This window comes from Ctenopharyngodon idella, chromosome 12, assembly GCF_019924925.1.
Source record: "Ctenopharyngodon idella isolate HZGC_01 chromosome 12, HZGC01, whole genome shotgun sequence".
Lineage (NCBI taxonomy): Eukaryota > Metazoa > Chordata > Actinopteri > Cypriniformes > Xenocyprididae > Ctenopharyngodon > Ctenopharyngodon idella.
In genome coordinates, this window is record NC_067231.1 from 17,628,821 (window position 1) to 17,654,600 (window position 25,780).

Consider the following 25,780-nt stretch of genomic DNA (forward strand, 5'->3'; position numbering starts at 1 on the left):
GTAGTACATTTTATCTGCATATTTTTATTTTATTATTATTATTTTTATTTTATTTTTTTTACCTCAGGATCAAAATATTTGATAATTGATTTGAAAAATATTTTTTTCTTTTTTTTTTTTCTTTTTTTTTCTTTTTACATACATTCAACTCTTTGCATTTGCAATTCATATAAAAAATATGCATCTTTATTAATGTTTTCAAATGAAAAGTCATTTTGAAAACGTAGTACTATGAGGGTTTTTAAGTTGTTAATGTTGTAGGTGAGCTTAAATAATAGCAATAATTTTCATAAATTAATGAATCAGTTAGCTGAAAGAATAAGAGTTTTAAAAGTAGCGCGTGCGTTTCCTCCTCCTTCCTGGTACGCCTTGACCTTCCGTCAGCTCGCGCGACTCCTCCAAACACGCCGCTGCCTTTTAAAGCGCGAGACGGCATGAGCGCTGTCACTTTGACACTGAACGAGGCAGGCTCAGGAGCTTTCTTCGTCTCGTTCATTTACCCCCCTTTTCGTTTTCCTTTTTCACCTCGTCGATAACCCATCATCCTTTAATTTCTTCTTTCTCCATTGTACTGTAACTTTCAAAGCCCCTTGTCGCCATGTACCGGTATTTTGGGGAGCTGCTTACTCGCGGAGCGGGTAACGCTCTGGCCTCGGGATGCGTCGAGTCCGCTCTGCCGGCTTCCTCATCTTTGCTGAGGGTGCGTCACTACAGCGATGCCGCTGACAAGGAAGATGACCCGAACTTCTTTAGGATGGTGGAGGGCTTCTTCGATCGCGGCGCTGCTATTGTCGAAAACAAGCTGGTGGAGGACCTGAAGACCCGGGAGACGCCGGAGCAGAAGAGACACCGTGTGCGGGGGATCCTCAAGATCATCAAGCCCTGCAACCACGTCCTGAGCGTGTCCTTCCCCATCAAGAGAGACAACGGAGAATGGGAGGTTATCGAGGGTTACCGGGCACAACACAGCCAGCACAGAACTCCCTGCAAGGGAGGTAAGAGATTTTTATTTTTATTTTTTCATATCGTGCAGTAATAAGGCATTACATTACTAATCAGTTTGCTTGTCTAGTGTTTTGCTCAACAAGAGGTTTCACAGCAGTTTCGGTTTGCAGTTGCAAGTACATTGATGCTTGACATAATGTTGACATAATATTATATTTTATTTTTTTTTTGTTTGCACAATTTTAAACATTTGGCTAGATTTGACTAGTCCACCTGTCAATAATAAATCACCTTGACACACCTTGCACCTGCACAGGTGTATGTATTACCTGGGGACAGAAGCCATTCTATTTTATTTTTCTCAAATACTGCTTTGCATTTTAGTTTTTATAGCTTTTAAATTAATGAAAATTACAAGTAGTTTACAAACATAACGAAGTGCGTCAATACAGAGCATGACCATATGATCCAAAACAGAAAATTGCATTTTTATTTTATTTTTTTTATCTAAAAAGTATTTCAAATCATAAAAGTTTTGCAGAAGACATCTATGGCTGAATCACAGCCTGATATTCAGTTCAACAGCACTCTTGCTTGTGTTTTCCTTAATTATAATAATAATAATGCTAATACTAAGTTAATATGTAAGTTTATTATTACTATTACACCAAATATTATATTTTACTTTACAATAAGAATAGATTTTTGTCTTTATTTCTTAAATTGTACATGTCCAGTTAAGCTGAGATTTTATTTTTTGAAAAATGAGTGAAGAACTTTGTGTTTCTGTGTGCATTAGTCAATCATTTTTTGTTTTCGTTTTTATTAAAGTTCGCATTCCATATGAAAAAGAATGGGAAAATCATATGGCCCTAGCAAGACTTTCAGGCTTTAGTGTTCCTTGTGTGCCTGGTTTTGTTACTTTTGTGTTTTGATATCTGCGGTTTCTGTTTGCCCTTAGAATATGCTGCCTGCTTGACACGTTTATATTGTAGGCCATTAATGTGAACAGCCCAGTTTCAGCTGTTTATACTAACTTGCAACTGATTTTACCCTCATGCCAAACAAAGGAAACAAGTCGTTTCAAGTCAACTTTCTGTTTTCATTTACACAAAGGATCATTAATTTCATTCAGTTAGGTTCATTCATGTTAGGTTAATAAACATTTACCTGGTTGCTAGCTGATATGGAGGAGGTTTTATACAATCTATATTGTGTCAAAAGCATAAGATGTGATCAGTACTCGTTTACTAATACTTTCTGTGATTTAAACGAAATGCGTACTCCAATGGAAGGGGTTTACGCCCATAGCGAGGCGCATTGTAAATCACGTGAGGCCCACAGAATCACATTCATTCTTAACAGCAGATGTTAAGGAGCAGTGGTTAATCAAGAGATTGAGGCCGTACAGAGTGGGAGGGGGAGATGTCATCATGGCACTGCATTGTGGGTGATTTGTGGGGTGACGTATCGTGAGAGAGTGTTTTTAAGGGTGGATATGGGGGTAGGGCTCAGGCGCTCTGACTCGTCATCTGCTTGGCAGGACCACTCATTTACACACAGTGTTTGGAGACATCTAATTCACCAGTGTGTATTTGTTCTCATGTTAATGCGTATAAGTTAAGGGATATTAATGTGACTGCAGCCTTGCAACATTATGAAAGAGTATAGGGTCTGCTTGACTAGAAAATTTTCTGGAGTGTGTGGAAAGCCGTTGTTCTCTCTTTTCACTTGTTTATCTATGTTTTGTAGTGAGTCTATAATAATCCTTAATCTTAAAGGCCACAGCTTCCCAATCAGAAAGATACTGATTTCTTTTTTTAATCATAGTACTTAAAGGGGTCTTTGATTATGATTTCACTTTTTTAACTTAAGTGAGTGTGTAATGTTGCTGTTTGAACATAAACAACATCTGCAGAGTTACAATGCTCAAAGTTCAATGCAAAGGGAGATATTTTCTTTTACAGAAATCACTTTTTAAGGACTACAACAAGCTTCTTCCTGGGTTGGTGACATCACAAACCCCAAAATTCACATAAACCCTGCCCCCAGGAAACACGCATCAAAGGGGTGACAGCACATGCTAGTCGATGAGTTGAATCAACTCCGCAACAATTAACATAACTAGCGTAAAATCACCATTCGGAAATGTCTGGATGCATTCTAAAAGTTGTAACTTCTTCCTGAGTCTCTCCATCAGTGTCCGACTCCGGTTTGAACAATGTAAGCTGAACACCGTTACTGACAATCATCATTTTGTCTGTGTGAGATTCTCCAGCTTTGTTGTTGTTGAGCAACCGAAGCGCAAGCTGTTAAAGCTCCGCCCTCTTCTGGAAAGGGGGCCGGGAGCAGCAGCTCATTTGCATTTAAAGGGACACACAAAAACGGCGTGTTTTTGCTCACACCAAAATAGGGGCAAATTTGACAAGCTATAACAGATGATCTATGGAGTATTTTGAGCTGAAACCTTACAGACACATTCTTGGGACACCAGAGACTTATATTACAATTTGTAAAAGGGGCATTATAGGTCCCCTTTGAAGTCTTTAAAGTCGGCATGAAATTAAATTCATCCTGTTTATTTATTGTGAAAAATCCATCCATGCATATGGTTCTTTTTCTTTTTTTAATTTTGACCTTGTAATGTTTAGTAAAAAAAAAAAATCTCATAACTGGACCTTCCAGTGAAAATTACTTACTTTTCTCTGGTAACATATACAGGACTTCTCGAATCATTTTTACCACTCACGTTCACGCTCATCTGCCTCCATTTTTTTGAGCGCAATGTTCACATCTCAAAATCCAAACAATAAACAATGCATATAGAACCAAGTCCCCATCTCATTCCTTCATGATTTTAATTAACCCCATCAGTGTGATTCTGATAAGACCAGTGCTAATAATCATCTCGGCACAACAACCTTTTGATGCATCATTTTCTCTTCCCAAACCAATGCTGGCTAGCAAATTTTCTGAATGTCATTCGTAAAATATCCCTACAAATATTGCATTTGGTGAAAGGTTCCCCATTTAAAGCTTGGCAGGCACAAAGTGGAGCACCTTGGGTAAATCACAATGAAAACCAGCCAATCAGAAACACTAGCTGCTCGTGAATCATTTTGCATATTCAGGTAGTTTGTAGTTAAAATTTGCACATGTTGACCGGTTTGCTAACTTCCAACATCAGTTGCAGCACTTTTAATCATTCATGTGACACAGACTCTTGATCTCGGTGGCTCAGCGAATATCACTGACAAAAGAGCTGTGATTAACATTATCTATGTGTAATAGACAAGATTAGGTACACATTACAAAGTACAAGAGCAATTCAGCCAGCACACACCGTCAGCTAATGGCTATGTGCATTTCAACATCTGTTTCATCAACCAAAGTCATGCACGTGAATGTCAGAATCACTAGATCAGCAGAAATGTTTTGGCTGCATATCCTTCATGTGCAAGAGTAATGGGGGGAAAAAAAGGATGGCGTGAGTCAGACTTGTGCAAATAGTGCATATCCTGGTTATGATGAAGCACATTTGGCTCGATAAGTGGAGTCGAAAAGGATGCTGGGAAAGGTCTCCTGTGTTTTTTTTTTTTTTTTTGTTTTTGTTTTTTTTTCCCTCGTCTGTTAGGTGCAGTAGGTGATCTGTGCTGAGTCATTCCTCCTTTCAAGAGCCCCTACCAGCTCTCTCGCACGCACCGTTTTCCCCTCCCCTCTGTGTGTAGACCATGTCAGCTATAGCGGAAAAAACACATCTGTTCAGCTGGTGAGCTTTTAAATGCAGACAAAATGACGCCTAGAGGGGCTGATTTTCTTATTGATTTTTTTTTTTTTTTTTTCACCAGCAATAAAAAAAGCATCATGTTCAGTGGTTTATATCTATGGGCCTGTATGTTGGCAGCATTCTTGCTTGTATTATGAATATTGAAAATGATTAAACATTAGAGCACATAATTTCACTCGTTTGGGCCAGGCATCCTCATCTGCATTTACAGAAACATTGTGACCAAATCAGTCTTTAAAGATCACTAATTCCCAGTCTCATTTTCTACTGCTTTTGCAGGATGGCAGTGTGTCATTTATGTTAATTGTAAAAGGGATTGATACGTCTTCCAGGCCGAGACAGACACAACTCGTTCACACAATCAATCAAGATTCATGATGCAGCCTGAGTCAGTACAGCCTCGACACAAACACATACTCACAAATACACAGGACTCCCCCAGCACACATGACATTCAGATACCCTTTACCTCTCCAGGTCAAACAGAACATTATATACTTCCATGTTTTTCCTTTTATCTTGTGTATATTTGGATAGTTTGTACTGTCCTTTCTTATTATATTATATTATATTATATTATATTATTGTGAATATTCATGAAATCTTTATCCAGCAATCATGAATGAATGGAAATTCACTGGTCCAATGGATACCTAGTGATTTATTTCTTTATTTCAAATATTTTGTTTCTTTTTACAGTGTAATTACTTTTAATCTTACATGATGTGCATTATTAAGGTGTGGTCACAAATTTTGCATGCAAAAACGGGTGCATTATTCATTGTCAATAATGTAAAAAGCACAGCTCACACAGTAGTCACTTTCAAACCAATCAACTTTCTGCTGGTCAGTATGGCAAATGCACATGGCCAACCTGAACATGAGTGTAATCTGTGCGGAAAACTTTTTTGCCCTCACGTAACGTTAAACTTCTGAATGCACATGTTAATATAGGAATGACTGGATTTTTTTTTTTTTTCGTGCAACACTAAATGTGATCGGGCATTTGATTCGTGTCCCTTTGATTACACACATAAGCGATAATAAAGATCTACTTGTAAACCTGATTCATTCATTTCCGTTCAACTATTCACACATTTATTCTTACATAATAGGACACATGGTTTGTCATTAAAAATCATAGTGCGCTCAAGGTGTGTGTATCATATGTATGTGTAGCAGTATGCTTTATTAAAGACACAGTCTCTGTCCTTTGAGGTTATGTCTGCGATAGTGCTGTTGCTGGATTTAGAAAGCCAACATAAGGCTCCAGAGAAAGAAGTGATGGTAGCACCTGTCTTAATGGAGTGTGACCAGAGCACACAAGTTGAGCTGGAATTTTAGCTGCATAACTGGAAAATGTGACCTGTGTCCTTAGAACATGATCTGCTGAACCCATGTAAAAGTCTCAAAAAAATGGTCTAAGCTTGGTTTATTACTAAACTGCTTTGTTTGAAATGTAACTAGTCTTACATATGTTTTCTTGTCTAATTATACACAAAAAGTGACAGAGTCATTCATTAAGTCTGACATTTTCTTGTCGTGTTCTGTCCTGTTTATCTTCAGTCAATTCAGCATGAAGACACAGCTAGCAACACTGGCCAAGAGTCTGTATAGCTTCAAAATGTCTGTTTGTTTAAGCCCATTGTGTGTGTTCTTGGTGTTAAATCCTCATTAGTCGGTAGAGAAAAGATCTACCGAGTAGGCTTGTGATGGTATCAAATTTTCATGTTGCGATAATTACTTAAGCTTTTATCACGGTATACGGTATTATCACGATATTGAAATAAGTTGCAAAAAAAGTGTTGTCATAGTATAACAAGTTTAAGAACTCTTTCTTATAACAATGTTAGTTAATACATTAACTAAGATTAAGAATGAGCAATAGCTACATTTGTTACTGAAGGTATTATTTTATTTTTTTTTGTTAATATTAGTTAAAAAATACAACTGATCATTGTTAGTTTTAGGTCCATTAAATAATAATTACAAGTTAACTAAAGAAGTCACTAAGTGTACCAAATACCAAATAGCTTAATCAGAAAATTTTCAATAATTATAGGGCATGTTGTAGTCCATATTAAAATATAAAAATGTTTAAGTTTGAAAATAAATAGTCTATTAAGTCTTTAAGTATTAAGTATTTGGTGCTGTAATGAACAACATTGCGAGTACAAAAAAAATCGAATGGCTGTTTGAAGCATTTTAAATACTGTAATAGCGCAGCTGCTTTGTTTCAGGGGTAACCGCTGCTTTTCTGCTGTTTCATCAGCGCCATCTGCTGTCGGAGAGTGAAAGTGCACTTTCATTCAGTGCGTCTCCTTCACTTGTTCCACCATGTGCTTCTAACGCACTTTGGGTTTGTTTACATAATGCGCGTGCCTCTTTGACGGCGCATACAGCAGTGTTGTAGATTTTATAACGGTTGATAGGTAAAGTACTCTTAAATTGTAATATAAAAATTTGAATAGATCGTAATATGTAATTATTCACGGTATTTTGAAGTGCCCACGGTAGCAATATCATGCATATTCATTATCATGATGTATGGTATTACCGAATATCGGCACATGTCTACTACCGAGGCTTTAGTAACTAATTGACTCTTTGTAATGGCTGTGATTAAGTTCAGTTTCATGGGTCATTTTGCTTTTCTTTTTCAGGTATCCGATACAGCATGGATGTGTCTGTGGATGAGGTTAAAGCTTTGGCCTCGTTGATGACATACAAGTGTGCTGTTGTGGGTAAGCTTTGTGTTTTGTTTTGTTTTTGTTTTTTTTTGTTTTTTTTTGCTTTTTTTTTTTGCTTTTTTTATCCTCAACATCTAATTTGGGTGAATTTTCCACTTGGTATATTGCTTTAGAGCTCTCTCTTACACTCAAATACATTGTTTTTAATAAGCCGTTGAGTTGAAGACTCATAGATTACACATCATTTATCATCTTCTAGATGTGCCATTTGGCGGAGCTAAAGCTGGAGTGAAAATCAACCCCAGGAATTACTCTGTAAGTACCCAACACGCATGTATAGACTCTGAGCACACAGACTCCAGAAATAACTCTTTATCGTGTCTGTTGGCTGTCTTTGCCTTTTTCATGGGCTCGATGAAGTGGAAACACGTTTCATGCCATCAGTCCTCCTTGCTCTTTTAAATGGTCCTTGCTCCCTGATTGGATGAAGGCTTGAGTCCACAATATAAAGATGTTTTAATGTACAGCTGTAGATCTTTGTTTGTTCTGTTTATGTCCTTTCTGAACCTTATTGCTTAAGGAAGTGAAAGTGTTTCCTTTTACCCTGTTATATTTCCATAGGTGAACATGCTATGATATTGTTTTTGTTTTTTTTGTTTTTTTTGCTTTTATGGCTGTCATAAGTTATAAGAGGGGAAAAAATAGTGTTACATTTTTGCTGCAGAGGAGCACTTTTTGATTTACATTTTGATTTTATTTTATTTTTTGTGCTGTTCAGGATAATGAGTTGGAGAAAATCACAAGAAGATTCACCATTGAGTTGGCGAAAAAGGGATTCATTGGTGAGTTTGAGCAGCACAACTGTTTTCAACATTGATAATAATAAGAAATGTTTCTTGAGCACCAAATCAGCAGATTAGAATGATTTCTAAAGGATCATGTGACACTGAAGACTGCAGTGATCATGCTGGAAATTCAGTTTTTACATTACAGGAGTAAATTATATTTTAAAATACTTTTTCAAAACTGCATATTGTAATATCTAGCCTTAGTGCACATACAAAACATCATTTAAAGACATTTTTAAAAAAAATTACAGACCCCAGACTTTTGAATGGTAGTGTAAATACTTAAATTATTATAAATATTACAGTAGTTCTATTTATGGTCTTAGCAGATGCATTCTTTCACAGTTTATATGTTTGTGACAATCACTTAAGCATTATAAGATACCTTTTGTGATATCACTGCATTGCAACAAATCTGGAGTTATCAGGAAATCCTCATTAAATTATTCACTTCACTTCCCTGGTCTTTTAACCCGGAAGAGCTTCAGTACCCTGGTGCTGTCAAAAAATAAGCCCTGCTGTGTGCTTCTCTGCCCCCTCTGGAGCTGTTTTTGGAAATGTATTCCGGGTGCAAGGCTGTCCGCGTAGCTGTTTATCTGGATGCCTTCCTGTTTTCCCTGGCCAAAGCAACTGGCACTGGTGTGGGGGGAAGGGCGGTCCACTCTCACAGTGTCAGAGTGGGAACTGAAACTCCAGCTCTCCATTAAAAACAACACAAGCTGCCTTCTCAGATCATTTGTTGCATTCCATCCTAATTTTTCCCTGAGATGTGCAAACAATCGAGCATTCGTATTTAAGTGCGTTTAGTGTGGTTCATGTGCCTGCTCACATGACCACCATCTGCATTCATAACACAATTACAGCTGACAAGTTGTAAACAATTTCTTTCCCCTCTCCCTCCCTTATTCTTTCCATTCAGGACCTGGCATTGACGTACCCGCCCCTGACATGAGCACCGGTGAGAGGGAGATGTCCTGGATCGCTGACACCTATGCTAACACTATTGCCCACACTGTAAGCAACTGTTTATCTCTTCTAATGCCTTATTAAATTATTAACAGTGCCATATACCCATAAAACTCTTTTTTACACTTGTAGTTTAATGCCTTGCCTCTTTTAACAAAGTGAAAGGTTAAAAAACATATCCCTTAATGGGAATTTGAACAATAAGTACAAAAACAATAGTCCACAGAGATCTTCTTTAAGTTGTAAATCTCTTTCATCTTTTCGTAGCTTTATCAGGAACCTTACACCTTTTGTTTGTCTATCTTGTTGTTATTCTATCTATACGACAGACTGTGCAATGTTTACCTTTGTGCCCTAATAAATGGATAAGTCACAGCTTTATTTGCACGGACAATAGCAACCAGTTTGCCTTCTTATTATGTATGTGCATATTTTAGAGTGTTTTTCCTTCTTGTGATATGATTTTGGATGACAGCTGGGTCAGTTGGAGTATGAAGGTGCCTGAAGCAGAAATAGGCTGCAGATTGCCTTGGAGTTACAAAAATGTCCACAGTGTACAGATTTTTACTCCGTCTCCATATTTGCTATGGTGCTTGTGGTCAGGGTTATTTCTCCTAGAGGGCTCTCATTATAGTTACATCATCCCCTAATGCAGTACTAGCACTATCACCATGGCAACAAAACAGTGGTCATGTCTTGTACTTTTTTATAATTTTAAATGGGAGGATAATGACTATGTTAAGCAATATCAAGCTTTACTAATCCTGAAAAGACACATAAGGGTCTTTGGATGCCAGATTGGACAAGAGTCCAGTCACATCCAAGCACGATGACACTCTAGAAACAACTTGACCTAGAAATACAGAATTTTATGTAACTTTACCTTTTCTATAGCCTTAATGTTAGATAAGAGATGTGCTACAAACACAGAAAAATATTTGAGACACTATCTATATCTTTATAAAATCTGTTTTTAAAATTATGACCAATAATTATTTCCACATTATGGCCCTTAACAAATAAATGACATTAAAGATTTATTAAATTAAATTTGATTGTGTGTGTATATATGTATGTGTATATATATATATATATATATATATATATATATATATATATAATATATTTTTTTTTTTTTTTCTAAATAAAGTCAAAGTAAAACACTGAAGATTAAAATCAGTTGTTTTAAATGCTACAAGTGAATTTAGGTGTTAATGTACAATATGAAAAATTAATATTCATTTTGAGATCTGCTAAAAAATGCTTTAAATGAGCACAAAAATAAATCAAAATCTGTTTTATTTTAGTATTATTTATATACTATTTTATTTCAAATGAGCATTTATTTTTAAATGTTCAGTTTTAATTATGTGCTCATTTTTAAGTATGTGTATATGTGTGTGTGTGTGTGTGTGTGTGTGTATATATATATATATATATATATATATATATATATATATATATATATATATATATATATATATATATATATAGCTCTAATTTATATTTATTTCATTTTTAGTAGTAATTTAAGTACTTTAACTTAACATTTTATTTCAGTTTGTTGCCAAGGCAACATTTCTAAATTAAGGCAAAGTTTTTCATATATCATTTATATTTTATTTTATTTGTTTTATTTCAATTAATGAATTTTAATAGTTTTAGTTCACTGAGGGTACATTTAAATGACAACGATGTGCTAAAAATGGAAATATTTTTAATTTGCGTTTTTTCTTGTACAGGCGACAATGTTGTCAGAACGATCCCTTTTCACACGGATCCGCGAAAACTATTAAAATCGCTGTATTCTTCTGCCAGGCCAGTAGATGGCGATGTTACTTCGTAAAGAAACACTACACCCCTATAGACTGAACATGTAATACACATGCGCATGACGTCACAATTTTCACAAATTCATGTTTTTGTAGTTTATACGGAAATAATAACAGAATTGTTTTCACAACTTAAACTTTAAATCCTGTTTTCAAAAGTTTGCATTTTCAGGCCCCCAAAACGCTGTTGTGTAAATGAACAGCCAAAACGCATAAAAAGTTTTTCATTTTTAGTTGTCATGTAAACGGCCCCTAAAACAACACTGGTCTAAATGTAAAAATAGCTCGCTATAATAAACGTTGCTTGGTGTGTTTCAGACTCAAGGGAAACTGTCTGCAAGGGAATAGTAAATTATTGACAATCTACTAAAATATAGTTACAATAATCACTCTTCACTAATACTGCACTCAGCAGATTTGTGCACAGCGGCAGTCGAGGGAAACATTGAATAAGCTTTTGACTCAGACATGCAAATCATCTTGATGGAATGTTCAGCAGTTCAGATACTTTGATTTCTCCTCTCAGCCTTGCAGATATTTGATTATGGTGCATATGATGTGATAGCATAAGTTCATATATGTATGTATATATATATATATATATATATATATAATATGTATATGTGTATATGTGTATATATGTATACATACATACATACATATACATACATACTGTATATATTACATGTTTATTATATGTTTGGAGGTTAATTAGGTTGTTGTATGCTGTTGTCCGTCCCCTGCAGTAACCACTGCTGTTCCATTTGCTGTTGTGCGTCATCTGTGAGTAGAGCACAGGTCTTCTATCTCACTGCCGTTTTCTCATTCAATGACATAAATAGGGCCACAGTAGCTGCCCTTGGGGAAGCTTGCAAGCCGAGTTTGGTGTGTGACCCCTCTCACGTACCCTTATGACAGCATTTGACCCCTTCACATCAATCCAAGGACTCTGGTTGTCAGTGTATCACATGTTGTCCTCATCCTACCCACTGAACACCCCTGACTGGTGCTTGTTTTTGGATGAGGAACAGACAACCACTGTTGGCTGAAGTGTTGTTGACCAAGAACTGATTTTTTTTTTTTTTTTTTTTTATAATTCAGAATGGGTTTCATTTAAAAAAAAACAAAAAAAAACAAACCCGAAATACTGGAACTGAATGTTTTCCATTACATTCAGTTCCATTATAGGTTACACATTAATGTGTACTTAAAAACAGAAAAAAGTATTGTTTAGTGGAATAGGAAACATGAGTAAATATTTTAATTATTTTAAAATATTTTAATTTAAATTTTTATATTTTCTGTTTTCATTGTTAGTTTTAGTAAAATTAAATTAAATAAAATCTATTTAAAAAACTATTTTATTTCAAAAAAATTTTTTAGTTTTATTTAACTATAATAATGCTGTTTTGTTCTTGAAATGCATGTGTAACTGTGGTAGAAAGTATAATACACTAATAATTTTTTTGTTCTGTTTATTTCTGATTCTGTAGGATATCAATGCCCATGCCTGTGTGACTGGTAAACCCATTAGCCAGGGTGGCATCCATGGCAGAATCTCAGCCACTGGTCGTGGAGTCTTCCATGGCATTGAGAACTTCATCAATGAAGCCTCCTACATGAGCAAACTGGGCCTGACCCCTGGATTTGCTGACAAAACATTTATTATTCAGGTACATACATAGAGGACTATTTGTAGAGGTTCAACTGACAGTTTCAACATACATTTGAATAATTGGCATATAGTTTTTCTATACAATAAAATGTCACTGGTAGAATAAAATAAAATCAAATTTCTATCAAATAGAGATGTTTAGCAGAATGTTCACGCTGCTCTTTTTCATACAGTGAAAGCTTATTGTGACCAGGAACAGTCAAGTTCCAAAAAAAAAAAAAAAAAAAAAAAAAAAAAAAAAGGTTGGCCTCACCTTAAATGTTTTTTACTTATGATTTGAGAAGCCTTTCAATATTGTGCATAAGTTACATGGACTACTTTTGTTATTTTTGGAACATGACTGCCACTGGTCAAAATATGTTTTCATTTTTTGGGAAAAGCATTGTTAACATTATACAAACCTTCTACTTTTGTGTTGCACGTAAGAAGGTTATACCAGTTTTGGAACGATATGAGGGTGAGTAAATGATTACGTAATTTTCATTTTGGGCTGAAATAACCCAGTGACAGAATATTATGCTGACTAAAAATATAATAAGTTTTGCTGACACAAAAAGGGAAGAGTTAATTATATGTCAGCATGTAGTACGTCTCAGTTCCTTTGAATCATGTGCCGTAAGAATCCCACTGCAGATACCACAAATAATTGCTCTCCATTACAGCTGTGAAATCTGTCGACTTTACTATGAACCTGTACTTTTATTCTCTAGGATTAAGATTTAGAGTCTTACAAATAAAGCTGAGAGTGGTTTTGTCGCAGTTTTTGGGTTCTGATGAATTTCAGTCTTAACCACAATGTGGTCGAGACTCCTAAAATCAATCAGTGCAGCCCAGACTCCGGGGGGAGGGGATTCTCATCAGCTGTTGCTTTGGGATTACTGTCTCACAAAATTACAGTGTTCTTTTTAAAGATTTACTGGCATGTGTAGAGAAAAGACAAGAGAAGATGCTGTCACGTGTTATGGATTTAGAGCAGTGCAGAGAAGAGATAGCCTAGTCATTACTATGAAACAAAGCCCCAGGAGAGGAATTGATTACATAATTCTGTTGCACTGAGTTGATATGACTGCTTCCCATTTGTCCTTTTGTAGTGTGAGCAGCCATATGCATTTCCCCTTTCGACATGCACATGGCAACTTGCCAGTAATACCCTTTGATGTGGTGAAAATCTTGCAAAGATAAAAATTTAGAGCAGTGGTTCTCCAAACTTTTTGACTGTTGTCCAGCAAAATATTCAAAGGCTGTCAGATATTCAAGTACTTTTACTGTAATTATGACAAAGCTGTGTGTTTTCAAACTTTTTGTATAAACTGAAACTAGGAGTATTGATATTAATTATTAAATAATTAATTTTGTGACCTCAGAAGTTTCAAGAACTGTATACTCTTCAATTAAAAACAAGTTATTGAGTGGGAAAAATAAATATATTTTTTTATTTTACTATTTTTATTTCAGAATTTGTTTATTTTTACTATAATATTATATAAAATATTTTTTTTTAGTTTACGTCTTGGTTTTACATGTTTTTTAGCATTTTAATTTAGATTTGAGTTTGATTATTTTGATATACTAATAATAATTTATTAATTCAAATACTTTTTAGTCATCTTTAGGCCCTCTAGTTGAGAACCACCAATAGAGTGGTGCAGGAACAACATTAAAACCTGGAAGACTAATTTGCTGCTGGTTCCCTTGATATTTTCCTATAACAGTGTTTTTTTTTTTTTTTTTTTTTTTTTTTTTTTTTAATAAAATAAGGTCAGTGGTAAACTTGATGGTAACTAGGTTTTGCTCTACAACTTAAATTACATACACTAATATTGAAATTGCGAATTTTTAAGCTGTTATGTTTATTTAACAAGATAAGACAGCTTGTGGTGCGAGTGTGTGCAGTTTACATTGTAGAACAAAATGTTAAAGTATAGTCAACTTAGGTTTACCGAAGACCTTATTTTACTCATAAATTGAAAAACCCCATATGAAAAGTTTGAGGGAACCAGTGTTGAATTAGTCTTCCGGGTTTTGACGTCATCCCTGCCCCACTCTATTTAGAGCCAATGCTAGAGCTGGTCTATGCAAACCACAAGGGGGCACCACTTCCACACAAAAAAAAAAACTTGTTCTCAGAATTTTGTAATCACAAGTTCACCTAGTTTCATGTCCTGTCATGCAGGGTTTTGGCAATGTGGGTCTGCATTCCATGCGTTACCTTCACCGTTATGGTGCCAAATGTGTGGGAATTGCTGAGATCGACGGCAGCATCTGGAACCCCAACGGCATGGACCCCAAAGAGCTGGAGGACTACAAACTGGTCAGTTAAGGGTCCATTTACAATAGTTTTTCTGAAACTCTAGTGAGAATTTGCCCTTCTTTCTATACTTGAACTGGTTTTTGAATATGTTTGTGCTTTGTCTTTAGCAACATGGTACCATTGTGGGCTTCCCCAACTCTCAGCCGTATGAGGGAAACATTCTGGAAGCTCAGTGTGATATCCTCATCCCTGCAGCTGGAGAGAAACAGCTGACCAGGAAGAACGCTCACAATATCAAAGCCAAGGTCTGAAATCAACAGCATCATCCAGTTGAGCTCATGTTTAAATGCCCTTGTTTAAATGCTTATGTTTAAATGGTATTTTATGGATTCAGATTATTGCTGAGGGTGCTAATGGTCCCACTACACCAGATGCTGACAAGATCTTTATAGAGAGGAACATCATGGTCATTCCAGTAAGAGAATTTTGTTATATTCTCTCAAACTTTGTCGTGCTCTAGGAAAATAGAAATAGGAATAATTTATTTTTTGATTTGCAGGACATGTACCTGAATGCTGGTGGTGTCACAGTCTCCTACTTTGAGTGGCTGAAAAACCTGAACCATGTCAGCTATGGTCGCCTGACCTTCAAGTACGAGAGGGACTCCAACTACCACCTGCTGAGTATGTGTTTAAACTTCCTCCAGCAGCCCTACAACATCCTATCGGCTTCAGTTACTCAAAGAGTAGCAGCATGAATCAATACAGGTGGCGCTGAACTTGCATCATGAATGCATTGGAAACATTTTTCAAAGCTATTGTTTGCCGACACGCATCTTGATCCTTTTAGAATGTTCTCTGTAACACCCTAAGTGTTCTTGTTTTTCCCTCATGATTCCCTTTTCTTGCATCACTCACTCCCTTTTGGCACTTTTTCTTAGCATGTAGACTGTTTTGACACCCATTGCACAGATGTCGTTAATGTACGGTTTGCAAACTTTGCACCACCCCTGTTATTGTGTTCTATATGTACTGTTCACATGACCAGGCTCCTCTTTCTCTCCTTGGTTATACCAATTAAATTGACAACCAGATGTCAGATTCTGCTAGCCCTTCAAAAAAAGAGTCATTAATCTAATTTGCTGTAATTAGATGGGATTGAAGCCAGAGTAATGAAGCTGCTTTTGAAGAGTCAGTGTGACCTAAAGTGATATTGGCTTTTAACATTACAGTGTGATGGTACTGATTTCAAAAATAAGTATAATTAAATAAAGGTATAAATAAATGATCATAAATAAAGGTGACTTGATTTGTGGTCCCTTCTAACACAAATCAGCGCAGCACAAAAGTCAACTTTATCAATTACAAAGCATACATTTGAAAAAATGTTTTAAACATTGATTATTTTAGTGACAGTTTGCACCCTTAAATTTTGCTTTTGTGCATTTTATCAAATATCACTCTTACAACCTCTTGATCAACTTGTTTATTTTTTTGTTCTTTCTTCCAGTGTCTGTGCAAGAGAGTCTTGAAAGGAAGTTTGGAAAGCAGGGCGGTCCCATCCCCATTGTTCCCACCGCTGATTTCCAGGCCCGCGTAGCTGTGAGTGTTCATAACGTTTTACCTTTTTCTTTTTAATTAATGATTTTTTTTTTTTAAATGTATCTTATTTTTTTTGTATGTACTATATTTTATTTATAATTATATTCTTTCTTTTTTTTTCTTATTTTATTTTTTACATTTTTGGCATAATCATTTCAAATCCGTTTAGTCAATTGTAGTGGTAGCAACAAAAAATAAAACAATAAATGGGTCATTGACAAATAAGGTTTTTAAAAGTGTAAAAAAAAAAAAAAAAAAAACATAATGGAAATTCATTTTGAAGATTTATTAAGTGTTAACAATGAGATTGTTGTTTTTATAATCAATTAACACTGCTTTGTCATTTTTTACAAGAAGGACAAAATTTGTCACCAAAAAAGTCATTCGGTTTAACCAAAATTTCGGTTTTACCGAATGACACTTTTGGTTATACCAAATGACGATATTTTCGAACAATGCTAACAGGCTGATATCTAGCTAGCTAGTTAGCTTGCTAGCTAGCTAGCAAAAGGACAATCAAACATTTTATATTTTAATACAAGTTTTTAAAATTTTACAACATTTTCCATGTTTTATAGCAGTTGTACCGAATGACCTGATATTTCGGGATATGCGTAAGAGCAAGTGAAAACATGAATATTTCAAATAGTTAAAAGATAGTTAGTTACTTTGCTTCACGACCATGTGGTCCTTTGCAGGTGTCTGAATGATGTCACATACTGTCACATGATACTGACCGCATGACTTGATCCAAAATCCCTTTTGTGTTCCCTTTTGTGGTCCCTTTATGTGGGTTACTCCAAATGACATTAATGAAATTCATTTTTCCGGACATTCTTTCTCATAACAAAGCAATGACTTCTACACATAATTTTAATACCATTTTGCACTATGTTGATATATAATGTTATAAAATCATGCCAGAATAAAAAAAAATATACATTTATTACATTTTAAGATATTTTAATCACAAATGAAATGGCTGTATTGGCCTTTGGACGGTTAAACCAAATGACCTTTTGACACTTCAAAATCTTTAAAATACCTTTATATGTAGCAAAATATAATTAAAACCTTTTGGATTCAATAAAAGAGATCTAGTTGTAATTCCTTACATACTTTGGATGTCATATCTTTGTTTTTTATTATTATTAAGGCTTTTGGACAAAAAAATGACCCGTCACGTCATTGACCCAAATATATAGGATTAGATTGGATTTAAAAACATTCAATTGATTTTATGTGCCTTGTGAACAAAGCCTTGGAATTTTCTTCAAGATCAGCAAATCTTAACTCTCAGGTCATGTTTGTGCATTGATGTAATGTGTTTGTGTTTGACAGGGCGCCTCTGAGAAGGACATTGTGCACTCTGGTCTTGCCTATACCATGGAGAGGTCGGCCAGGGTAAGTTCTTTTCTTTTAATGTCATTTAAAGCTTTTGATGCTGAATTGAGGCCCATAGAACCACTCAGTTAAACTGCCTGTAAAACAACACCAGGTAAAGCAGGAACCACCCTTTTTTCCACCTCAGCTGCTTTAGATCAGCGCTGTCTTGTTGTGAACCGGTTAAAAGCTAATTTTAACTTGTACACAATGTTCAGCCCTAGCTTTAGGCATATTTTAGTCTAGTGCAGTATGATCACCATGCAAAGAAAGCCACCTCGCCCATTGCACAGATGTCGTTAATGTTTATTGATGTTCTTTCTGCTTTGTAAATGTGCTTTAATGTAGTCAGACCTGTATTCATGAAGTAATATTTTCCTTTACAGCAAATTATGCGCACGGCAAACAAGTACAACCTGGGCTTGGATTTGAGGACGGCAGCTTACGTCAATGCCATCGAGAAGGTCTTCAAGGTGTACAGTGAGGCTGGCCTGACCTTTACATAAATGACACACAATTCCCTTTGCAAAAAGAAGACAAAAACACCATAAACCTCTCGATTCCCCCTCCAACCTTTTTAACATATGAAAATTTACTTCAGCCTAACCCCCATCTCCTCTATTATAACACCATCACGCTGTCATATCTTAAAATCTCCGTCCTCATGAGTTTGAGAACTATAAAGTGGTTTCTTCTGTTCTGAGGCTGCAGTTTTCACTGCTTTGCTGTATATGATGTGGTCTCAAAACAAACTGGCACCAATATTCAGGTTTCTCAAGTGTTTCTTGTTGTAACTTGTTTATTTTGTCCCTGATTTTTGTATTGATCTGTGGTAAACTAACGTGGTCCTCTTCAAATGCAGCTGATTTTAAATGTATGTTGATTTGTCATATTGGACCTGGCTTCCTCTCTCCTCAAAATATCACTTCAACGTGGTGCGTTTTTGTTCTCTGTCATGTTGCGGTAGGTTTTATTTACTTTATTCTTATTGTTTTGTGTTGCAAACCATTTATACATGGTTATTGCTACAGTAATGAAGAGCGTTAAAGATGCCTTACACCTGTGAGCAGGAGTTTTATACTCAGAGAAATTATTTTCTTTGTCACTATAATTCATGTAGTGCATCACACAAAAGGAAACCCAGACATGTTTTGCCTCATCTCAATGTTTTGACCTAGAGATGTAATGAAGTTCTAGCTAACAATGTGCAGTACATTTAGGTACAGACTTTTTTTGTATCCGAGGCAGTTCATACCCCATAACTTTTAGAGATCTGCTAGATGTTAGCATGCGGCTAATGTTAAACCTAGATGGCCCGGGGCACTTGTGCTTAAATGAGAGCTGGAAGTTGCTCACCAAGCTTATCTGCACCCATATCTGGAACTATGTTTTGGAAATGTATATTGCCTTTTTTGTTGAGAATAAAACAAACTATCATAATTTATTTTCTCTTGTTTTTTTTTTCTTTTTCTATTTCTCTGTCACAAATGCTACATATTATAATACCATATTCCTATTATATATCATAATTAGGATATTCTATCAATTAAAATATTTATTAACAATTTGAATAGTTATTGTTCAGTTTCTATTTAAGGAAAATGAACAGACCTTTGTGGAATTATTAGGTTCAGCGGTTTTATGGCAATATTTCAATTCCAGAGAATAGGGATGAATTTTAAATAACTGAACTATGGTTGGAGCAAATATTGCTAATTAGCTGGCAGCTAACTGATAGAGAAATATTTGAGGTGTTCTTTTTTTGGCATACTTTATCTTATCAAAAGTTCAAACAAAATGAATTCTTGGAATATTGGTGCATCCAAGTTTTACGAGTTGGAAAGTCATAATAATAACATCAGGGGGCACGTTCAAGCTCAAACTGGTGCGCAACGTTTTGCTACGGTTTCCGGGAAACGGTGTGCAACGGGGTTTGAGATACGTTTTCTCTTGTTTGGTGGGTGTGTCAAAAATATCAGCCCAATCAGCAGCAACATGTATATAAACCATGCGGTATTAAAGAGACCGCTCGCACAATGGGTCCAAGTAAAGTCGTTTACAAATGTGTCCGCTGCAGCTCAGTATACGCAACAATTGAAGACACGTTTGTCGTAAGTGTTTTATAGTAAAAATATAGCATATCAATTCTTCAAAAAGAACACAAAGAATGGCCTTCTCAGCTGCCATAGTTGCAACTCTTGCATCATCAGAACAGGGTGTTTTGCGACGTTTTGTCGGGGCTGAACACAGCCCAGTTGTATTCAAATCACTTTAGTTGAACAATACAGCAAGATTTCTTCAGTCGTCTTCTCTTAAAGTCACCCTGTAGGCAATTTTATCTCTTAACTCATCTTTGATACCAAAATGACGTATTTAAAAATTCTTCACGCCTTAAAATAGCTTGAATGTAACTCTACACCCTTTCCTCATTTAGTATACGCTCTTCTATGAATATGCACCATATTCATCGCTTACACCATTTCAGAGATCCACTTGTTGACGTGATTGGTTACAAGGTAGTTTGTGACGTCAGAAACACCAGCGATTGTAAATGTATTTTGAGCATGCAACATTGCTAGTTTTATTTTTGAGAAAAATAATAGTTAAATATATTTTAATAAATTTGTGACAAAGAAAATCCTGAGTAAATTGTAATAAGTCATTTTTGGTGCCGTTCAGGTGCATTAAACTCTTAAATATGATCTGTCCAACATGACTCGAACGCACCATATTTTTTTAAGAGGTAGTCCAATATCCCTTTAACTAACCAAAACCAGCCCTCCAGGAAGTGACATCATTTTGGTGGGAAAACAACAGAACAAACATCAGTAAGTGTTAGAAATGTATTTTATTGATTCTGTGATGTTACTCTGAAATAATTTTAAACATTTCAAAAGATAGTTAAAATACATAAATGAACTTAAACCTGTTCAAACTCAATCTCTAACTGAGCAATGGCTCTCTAATTCTTTATTTTCATAAAGCATCCTGTTAACTATTATTTGGACAATGGCAATAAACTTAATTTATTTTCATAATTTATTTCTGAAAGTGCTTTTATACAAAGTTTCTGAAATTACAACAAACATTTTTTAAGTTTGAGCTCAAAAAGGTACTGCAAAATATACAGAAAGTTATCTGCTTCAGACATTGCCTATTTCTAGACGACAAAATGTACAGCTCCTGGAGACACATATTATTCAGTGCTGAAAGTTAGAAGATAATTGCAGAAGGATGGGGTCCAGTTAGCATACAGCGATGAGTGAGAGAGTTCAGGCTTAAAGTATCCAGGCTCACTTGAAAAGGCCCTTCCCAATGGACAACGCCTGTTCAGCTGCCTTATCGGCCGCAGCGTCTGTACCAGCTTTGCCGATCGCACCGCTCAACATGTCACCAACACCTACACAGACAGAATGCATTGATCAGGGAGCTTTGAACTGGATGAATATGATAGTGGAAGAGTTGTTTAAGATTATTTTCCTAAGAGATCCATTCAAAGGAAAGTAAAATATTACCTCCTTGCGGTTTCTTGTCTTTTGCACCTTCTGCCTTTTTCTTGTCTCCTCCGATTATTGCTCCAACTTTCTCTTTGGCCACCACAGCTAATGAAACATTTAAAAGAGCAAATGATCTTGTCTATACATGTTAGGTAAGGTTAGCTGTAAATTACAGAAATTACTAGCATGCGCCACTTCTTGCAACTAAATTACATTTGTTTTCAGGCATCAATTAGAGGCTACTGTAACCTTGCAATGAACTTACCAGCCTGATCGATTACCTTGTCCACCTTCCCATCTGCTGCTCCCTTGATGAAGTCCATGTTTCGTGTCTGATGTCAGTCAGGAACTGCGTGTGCATCAGAGACGTGCGTACTTATAGGCTGTTGTGTTTAACATCTTTACACACACCCCCAAAGTGTTAGATGAACACCCACTCAAACTCACCCAGCTCTCTGGCATTCTTTAACTCTGTCACTCCATGTCCGTATTTCTCTTCTTATACATTAAATGAGTATTCAGAGCTGGGGAAAGTGTTTTCAACAATCAATTTAATTGCCAAAACAAGCCATTTAACTTCAACAGTAACCCCCTCAGAGTCAGATACGTATATAGTGTTTGTACTGTAAACACGCATGGCATCGGACACATTAGAAGTACTAGAAATACAAGCTTTTGTTGTTGGAGGAGAACACAGGGTTGCGTGACTGATGTAGGAAGCAGCTGAAGAATTTATGAGACAAAATGAGTCAAGCCGAGCTGAAAGTGTTTTTCCACTGATTGGTTTGGCTTTTGAGAATTGCAGCATCTGAACTCATTTGTGATCATTTTCCTTGTGTTTTTCTGTTTCATGCATTTACTTAAGAATGTGTTTATGTTTGGTGGATTTGTTGAAATTCTGGTCACTTCATGCGTTTTTACTGAACAGCAGTGTTGCCAAGTCTGCGATTTTCCTGCAGAATTGGGCTATTTTAACACTGTTGCCGTGGGTTGAAGCAGCCCCAAATAACATGATATTTAGCAGAACATGATTTTTGTTTTAGGCTAGTTTTGAGTAGCAATTCGGTGGGAAAACCTGGCAACTCTGCTGATCAGATAGCTATCTGATTTATCAAAACGATTCCTATTACACTTGGCCACATAAATGTCTCTCTCCGTTACATTTAGTGAAGATGATTGTGTTTTGAGCGTCTGCGACTTAATTTCAATTTCATTTGCAGCAGTTTGCCCATTGAAGAGATATTCAGCTGCTCATCTGCTGTGATGCATGATGCAGTAGTGCTGACACATCTAACATGTTATTTAGCCTATAACACGCTCTCACACGTTTATTATTTAACATTTTTGGGAGGAGTAAAATTTACATATAGTTTCAACAACCAAATGCATTTAGACTTGTTCAGTTTTGACTGGAATGCATCCCAGACCACCTGAAGTGGTTTGAGTGATCAGATTTATATCCATCTTGAACGCTTTTTGGAGAGCATTTACACCTAGTCCTTCGGATAGCTGTCTGATCAGAGAAAACGCATGAAGTGACCGGGTGTAAACAGGCCCTGAGACCACACTGAAAACTACTTTGGTTGTAGTGACTATTGCTATTTTTTCCATATGCTTTATACTATAATTTATAAAATGTTGTGCAGAAACCTTCCTAAATTTGATCTTATGATCATTTCTCCGTTGTGCATACGTGTGATTGACAGAATGAACGTGCACACAGAAAAGGAGCGTACGCCTCTCTTTCAGATGTGAAATCTATAAATCGCAAATGATCTTGAACTTGCGCGCAGCTGAATGGTTTCAGTTCTCCGCGTTTTAAACGACACTAAATTAATGTCATTTACATGTAAAAGATCACCAGTCATCGTCCAAATCTTTGGCGAACTGCAAGAATAGCTTAGATTTCCAAAAACCTGCAGTAATCTGACCAGGAAAAGTGTGTACGTCTGCTCAGACGCTGACGTGGCTCTAAGCACTTTTCCACGTCAAAGTGGAAAATTTTTATATATATAAGCGTTGGCGTGGATTTAAGCGTACGCACACTCTAAGATCAAATCTGTACGCACGCTTTATAAATGAGGCCCCAGGTGTAAACAAGCCCTGAGACCACAGTGAAAACTATTTTGGTTGGAGTGACTATTACTATTTTTTCCATATGCTTTATAATACCTTCTAACATGAAAAGCCACACTTGAGACAACACTGAAAATCTTGGGTTCAAAATTTTAAATCAAGGAGAGAATGAGAAATGAATGAGAAATTTTAAGTTCATTAGGCTTAGACTTGTTTCTCAAATAAGCAAATTAGTGATTTTGGCCATGCAAACGGTCAGGTTTCTGTTCTCCAGGTACTACAAAGGAATACCACAGTATTACCATGTTACTTGTCCAAATAACATTTTAAACCATGGCACTTTTTGTTCATAGTGATGTGCAATGAAATAAAAATGCATCAGTTGACTGAATGATTATTGGTTCTCCAAGGAATTTGAAATAGTGGTACATAATGGTACAAAACTGTTTTTGTAAGCATTACTTAATATTTGGTTAAAAAAAGACAACGAAGCATGTGCAAACATACAGGTACCCGCCTCGCTTTCATTTATTTTTCTTTGAAATAGAATCTAGAGGTTTTTTCATACATATGATTGCAGTTGCAGCACTATTGTTCTAATATTCAGACTCAGTGGTTTGCTCTTATACTGGGTGTGTGCTGATGGATTCTCAAAGGGTGATGTGCTAAAGGAGTGGTGGATAATTGCTGTGATCTGTATGAATGTGTGAATGTGTTTGGCTTGATTTTTGTTTGTTGAATAGCAGTTCAAATCTTAATCGTGCAGCGCTAGCTAAAAAAAGCTTTCTGTGCAGTGCCTTTCATCTGAATTCCACTGGCGTGAGAAGGGAAACTAGTTTGAAATCTTTCAAAATAGGATAAACAGTCATTTTAGCCCCCAAATACTGCCTGGCTGTATTATAATCAAAAATATTTATCTGTAAATTATATTTAGAATCAGAAACAGGCTAGTACACACTTTTTCATTTTTGCTAGTCTCCTCTGTACCCTCCATTGATGGTGACCAGCGGTGCTGGTAGTAACTACAATTAACGCTTATAACATTTCAATTTCTGTGTGAATTTAACGATAGCATCTCATTTACAATAACAAGCTATTTGTTTCAACAAATGAAAAGGCTAGAGGGCATTCAGTGTGAAAAACATTTAAACAAGTATACCAAGTACACTAAGTCAGCTGAAGTCAAAGAACAGTAAGTGAGTGGTAAGAGTTGTTGCAATGAGCAAATATATGAATTAAAGAGTTTTCATATTCCTTTTTGTGAGCATAAGCAGTACTAAGTATGGTCAAAACAGTTTGCAATAAAATATGTTGAAAAATGTACATAATGCACGTCGCTCTGGAGTGCTTGATTCTGAATGCTCAGTTGTAGTACAGAGAGATTTAAACAACTATCACGAAAGACAGCAAACAATCACATAAACCTTTGAAAAGTATGTGTGCAAATTTAGATATGTTGAATCTTGTGCAATATATAAATATAGATAGATATGTGCAAAATGTGCAAATATGCGATTTTAGCACTGATTATCTCTTCATAACAGCACCTGTTAGTGGGTGGGAAATATTAGGCAGCAAGTGAACGTTTTGTTCTCAAAGTTGATGTGTTAGAAGCAGGAAAAATGGGCAAGTGTAAGGATTTGAGTGAGTTTGACAAGAGGCAAATTGTGATGGCCAGACGACTGGGTCAGAGCATCTCCAAATCTGCAGCTCTTGTGTGGTGTTCCCGGTTTGCAGTGGTCAGTATCTATCAAAAGTAGTCCAAGGAAGGAACAGTGGTGAACCTGTGACAGGGTCATGGGCGGCCAAGGCTCATTGATGCATGTGGGGAGCGAAGTGTGTGGTCTGATCCAACAGACGAGCTACTGTAGCTCAAACTGCGCAAGAAGTTAATGCTGGTTCTGATAGAAAGGTGTCAGAATACACAGTGCATCACAGTTTGTTGCGTATGGGGCTGCATAGCCGCAGACCAGTCAGGGTGCCCATGCTGACCCCTGTCCACTGCCGAAAGTGACAATAGTAGGCACGTGAGCATCAGAACTGGACCATGGAGCAATGGAAGAAGGTGGCCTGGTCTGATAAATCACATTTTTTTTTACATCATGTGGATAGCCGGGTGCGTGTGAGTCACTTACCTGGGGAACACATGGCACTAGGATGCACTATGGGAAGAAGGCAAGCCGGCAGAGGCAGTGTGATGCTTTGGCCAATGTTCTGCTGGGAAACCTT

The 25,780-nt window shown here is 36.3% G+C and overlaps 1 protein-coding gene across 1 annotated transcript; it reads left to right on the forward strand.

Annotated features, from left to right (window-relative positions):
* The first annotated feature begins 377 nt into the window (after positions 1 to 377).
* glud1b (glutamate dehydrogenase 1b) lies at positions 378 to 19,422 on the forward strand. Its single transcript, XM_051914362.1, has 13 exons — positions 378 to 995; positions 7,396 to 7,476; positions 7,682 to 7,737; positions 8,201 to 8,264; positions 9,190 to 9,284; positions 12,562 to 12,741; positions 14,917 to 15,054; positions 15,162 to 15,299; positions 15,389 to 15,469; positions 15,554 to 15,677; positions 16,504 to 16,595; positions 17,937 to 17,999; positions 18,365 to 19,422. The coding sequence occupies exons 1-13, from the start codon at positions 599 to 601 to the stop codon at positions 18,482 to 18,484; spliced, it is 1,629 nt and encodes a 542-aa protein (XP_051770322.1). The 5' UTR covers positions 378 to 598; the 3' UTR covers positions 18,485 to 19,422.
* The last annotated feature ends 6,358 nt before the right edge of the window (positions 19,423 to 25,780 follow it).

Coding starts and splice junctions, on each gene's coding strand:
- glud1b (XM_051914362.1), top strand. CDS start 599: ATGTACCGGTATTTTGGGGAGCTGCTTACTCGCGGAGCGGGTAACGCT. Junction 9,285..12,561: donor CTAACACTATTGCCCACACT/GTAAGCAACTGT, acceptor CTGATTCTGTAG/GATATCAATGCCCATGCCTG. Junction 16,596..17,936: donor ATTTCCAGGCCCGCGTAGCT/GTGAGTGTTCAT, acceptor TGTGTTTGACAG/GGCGCCTCTGAGAAGGACAT.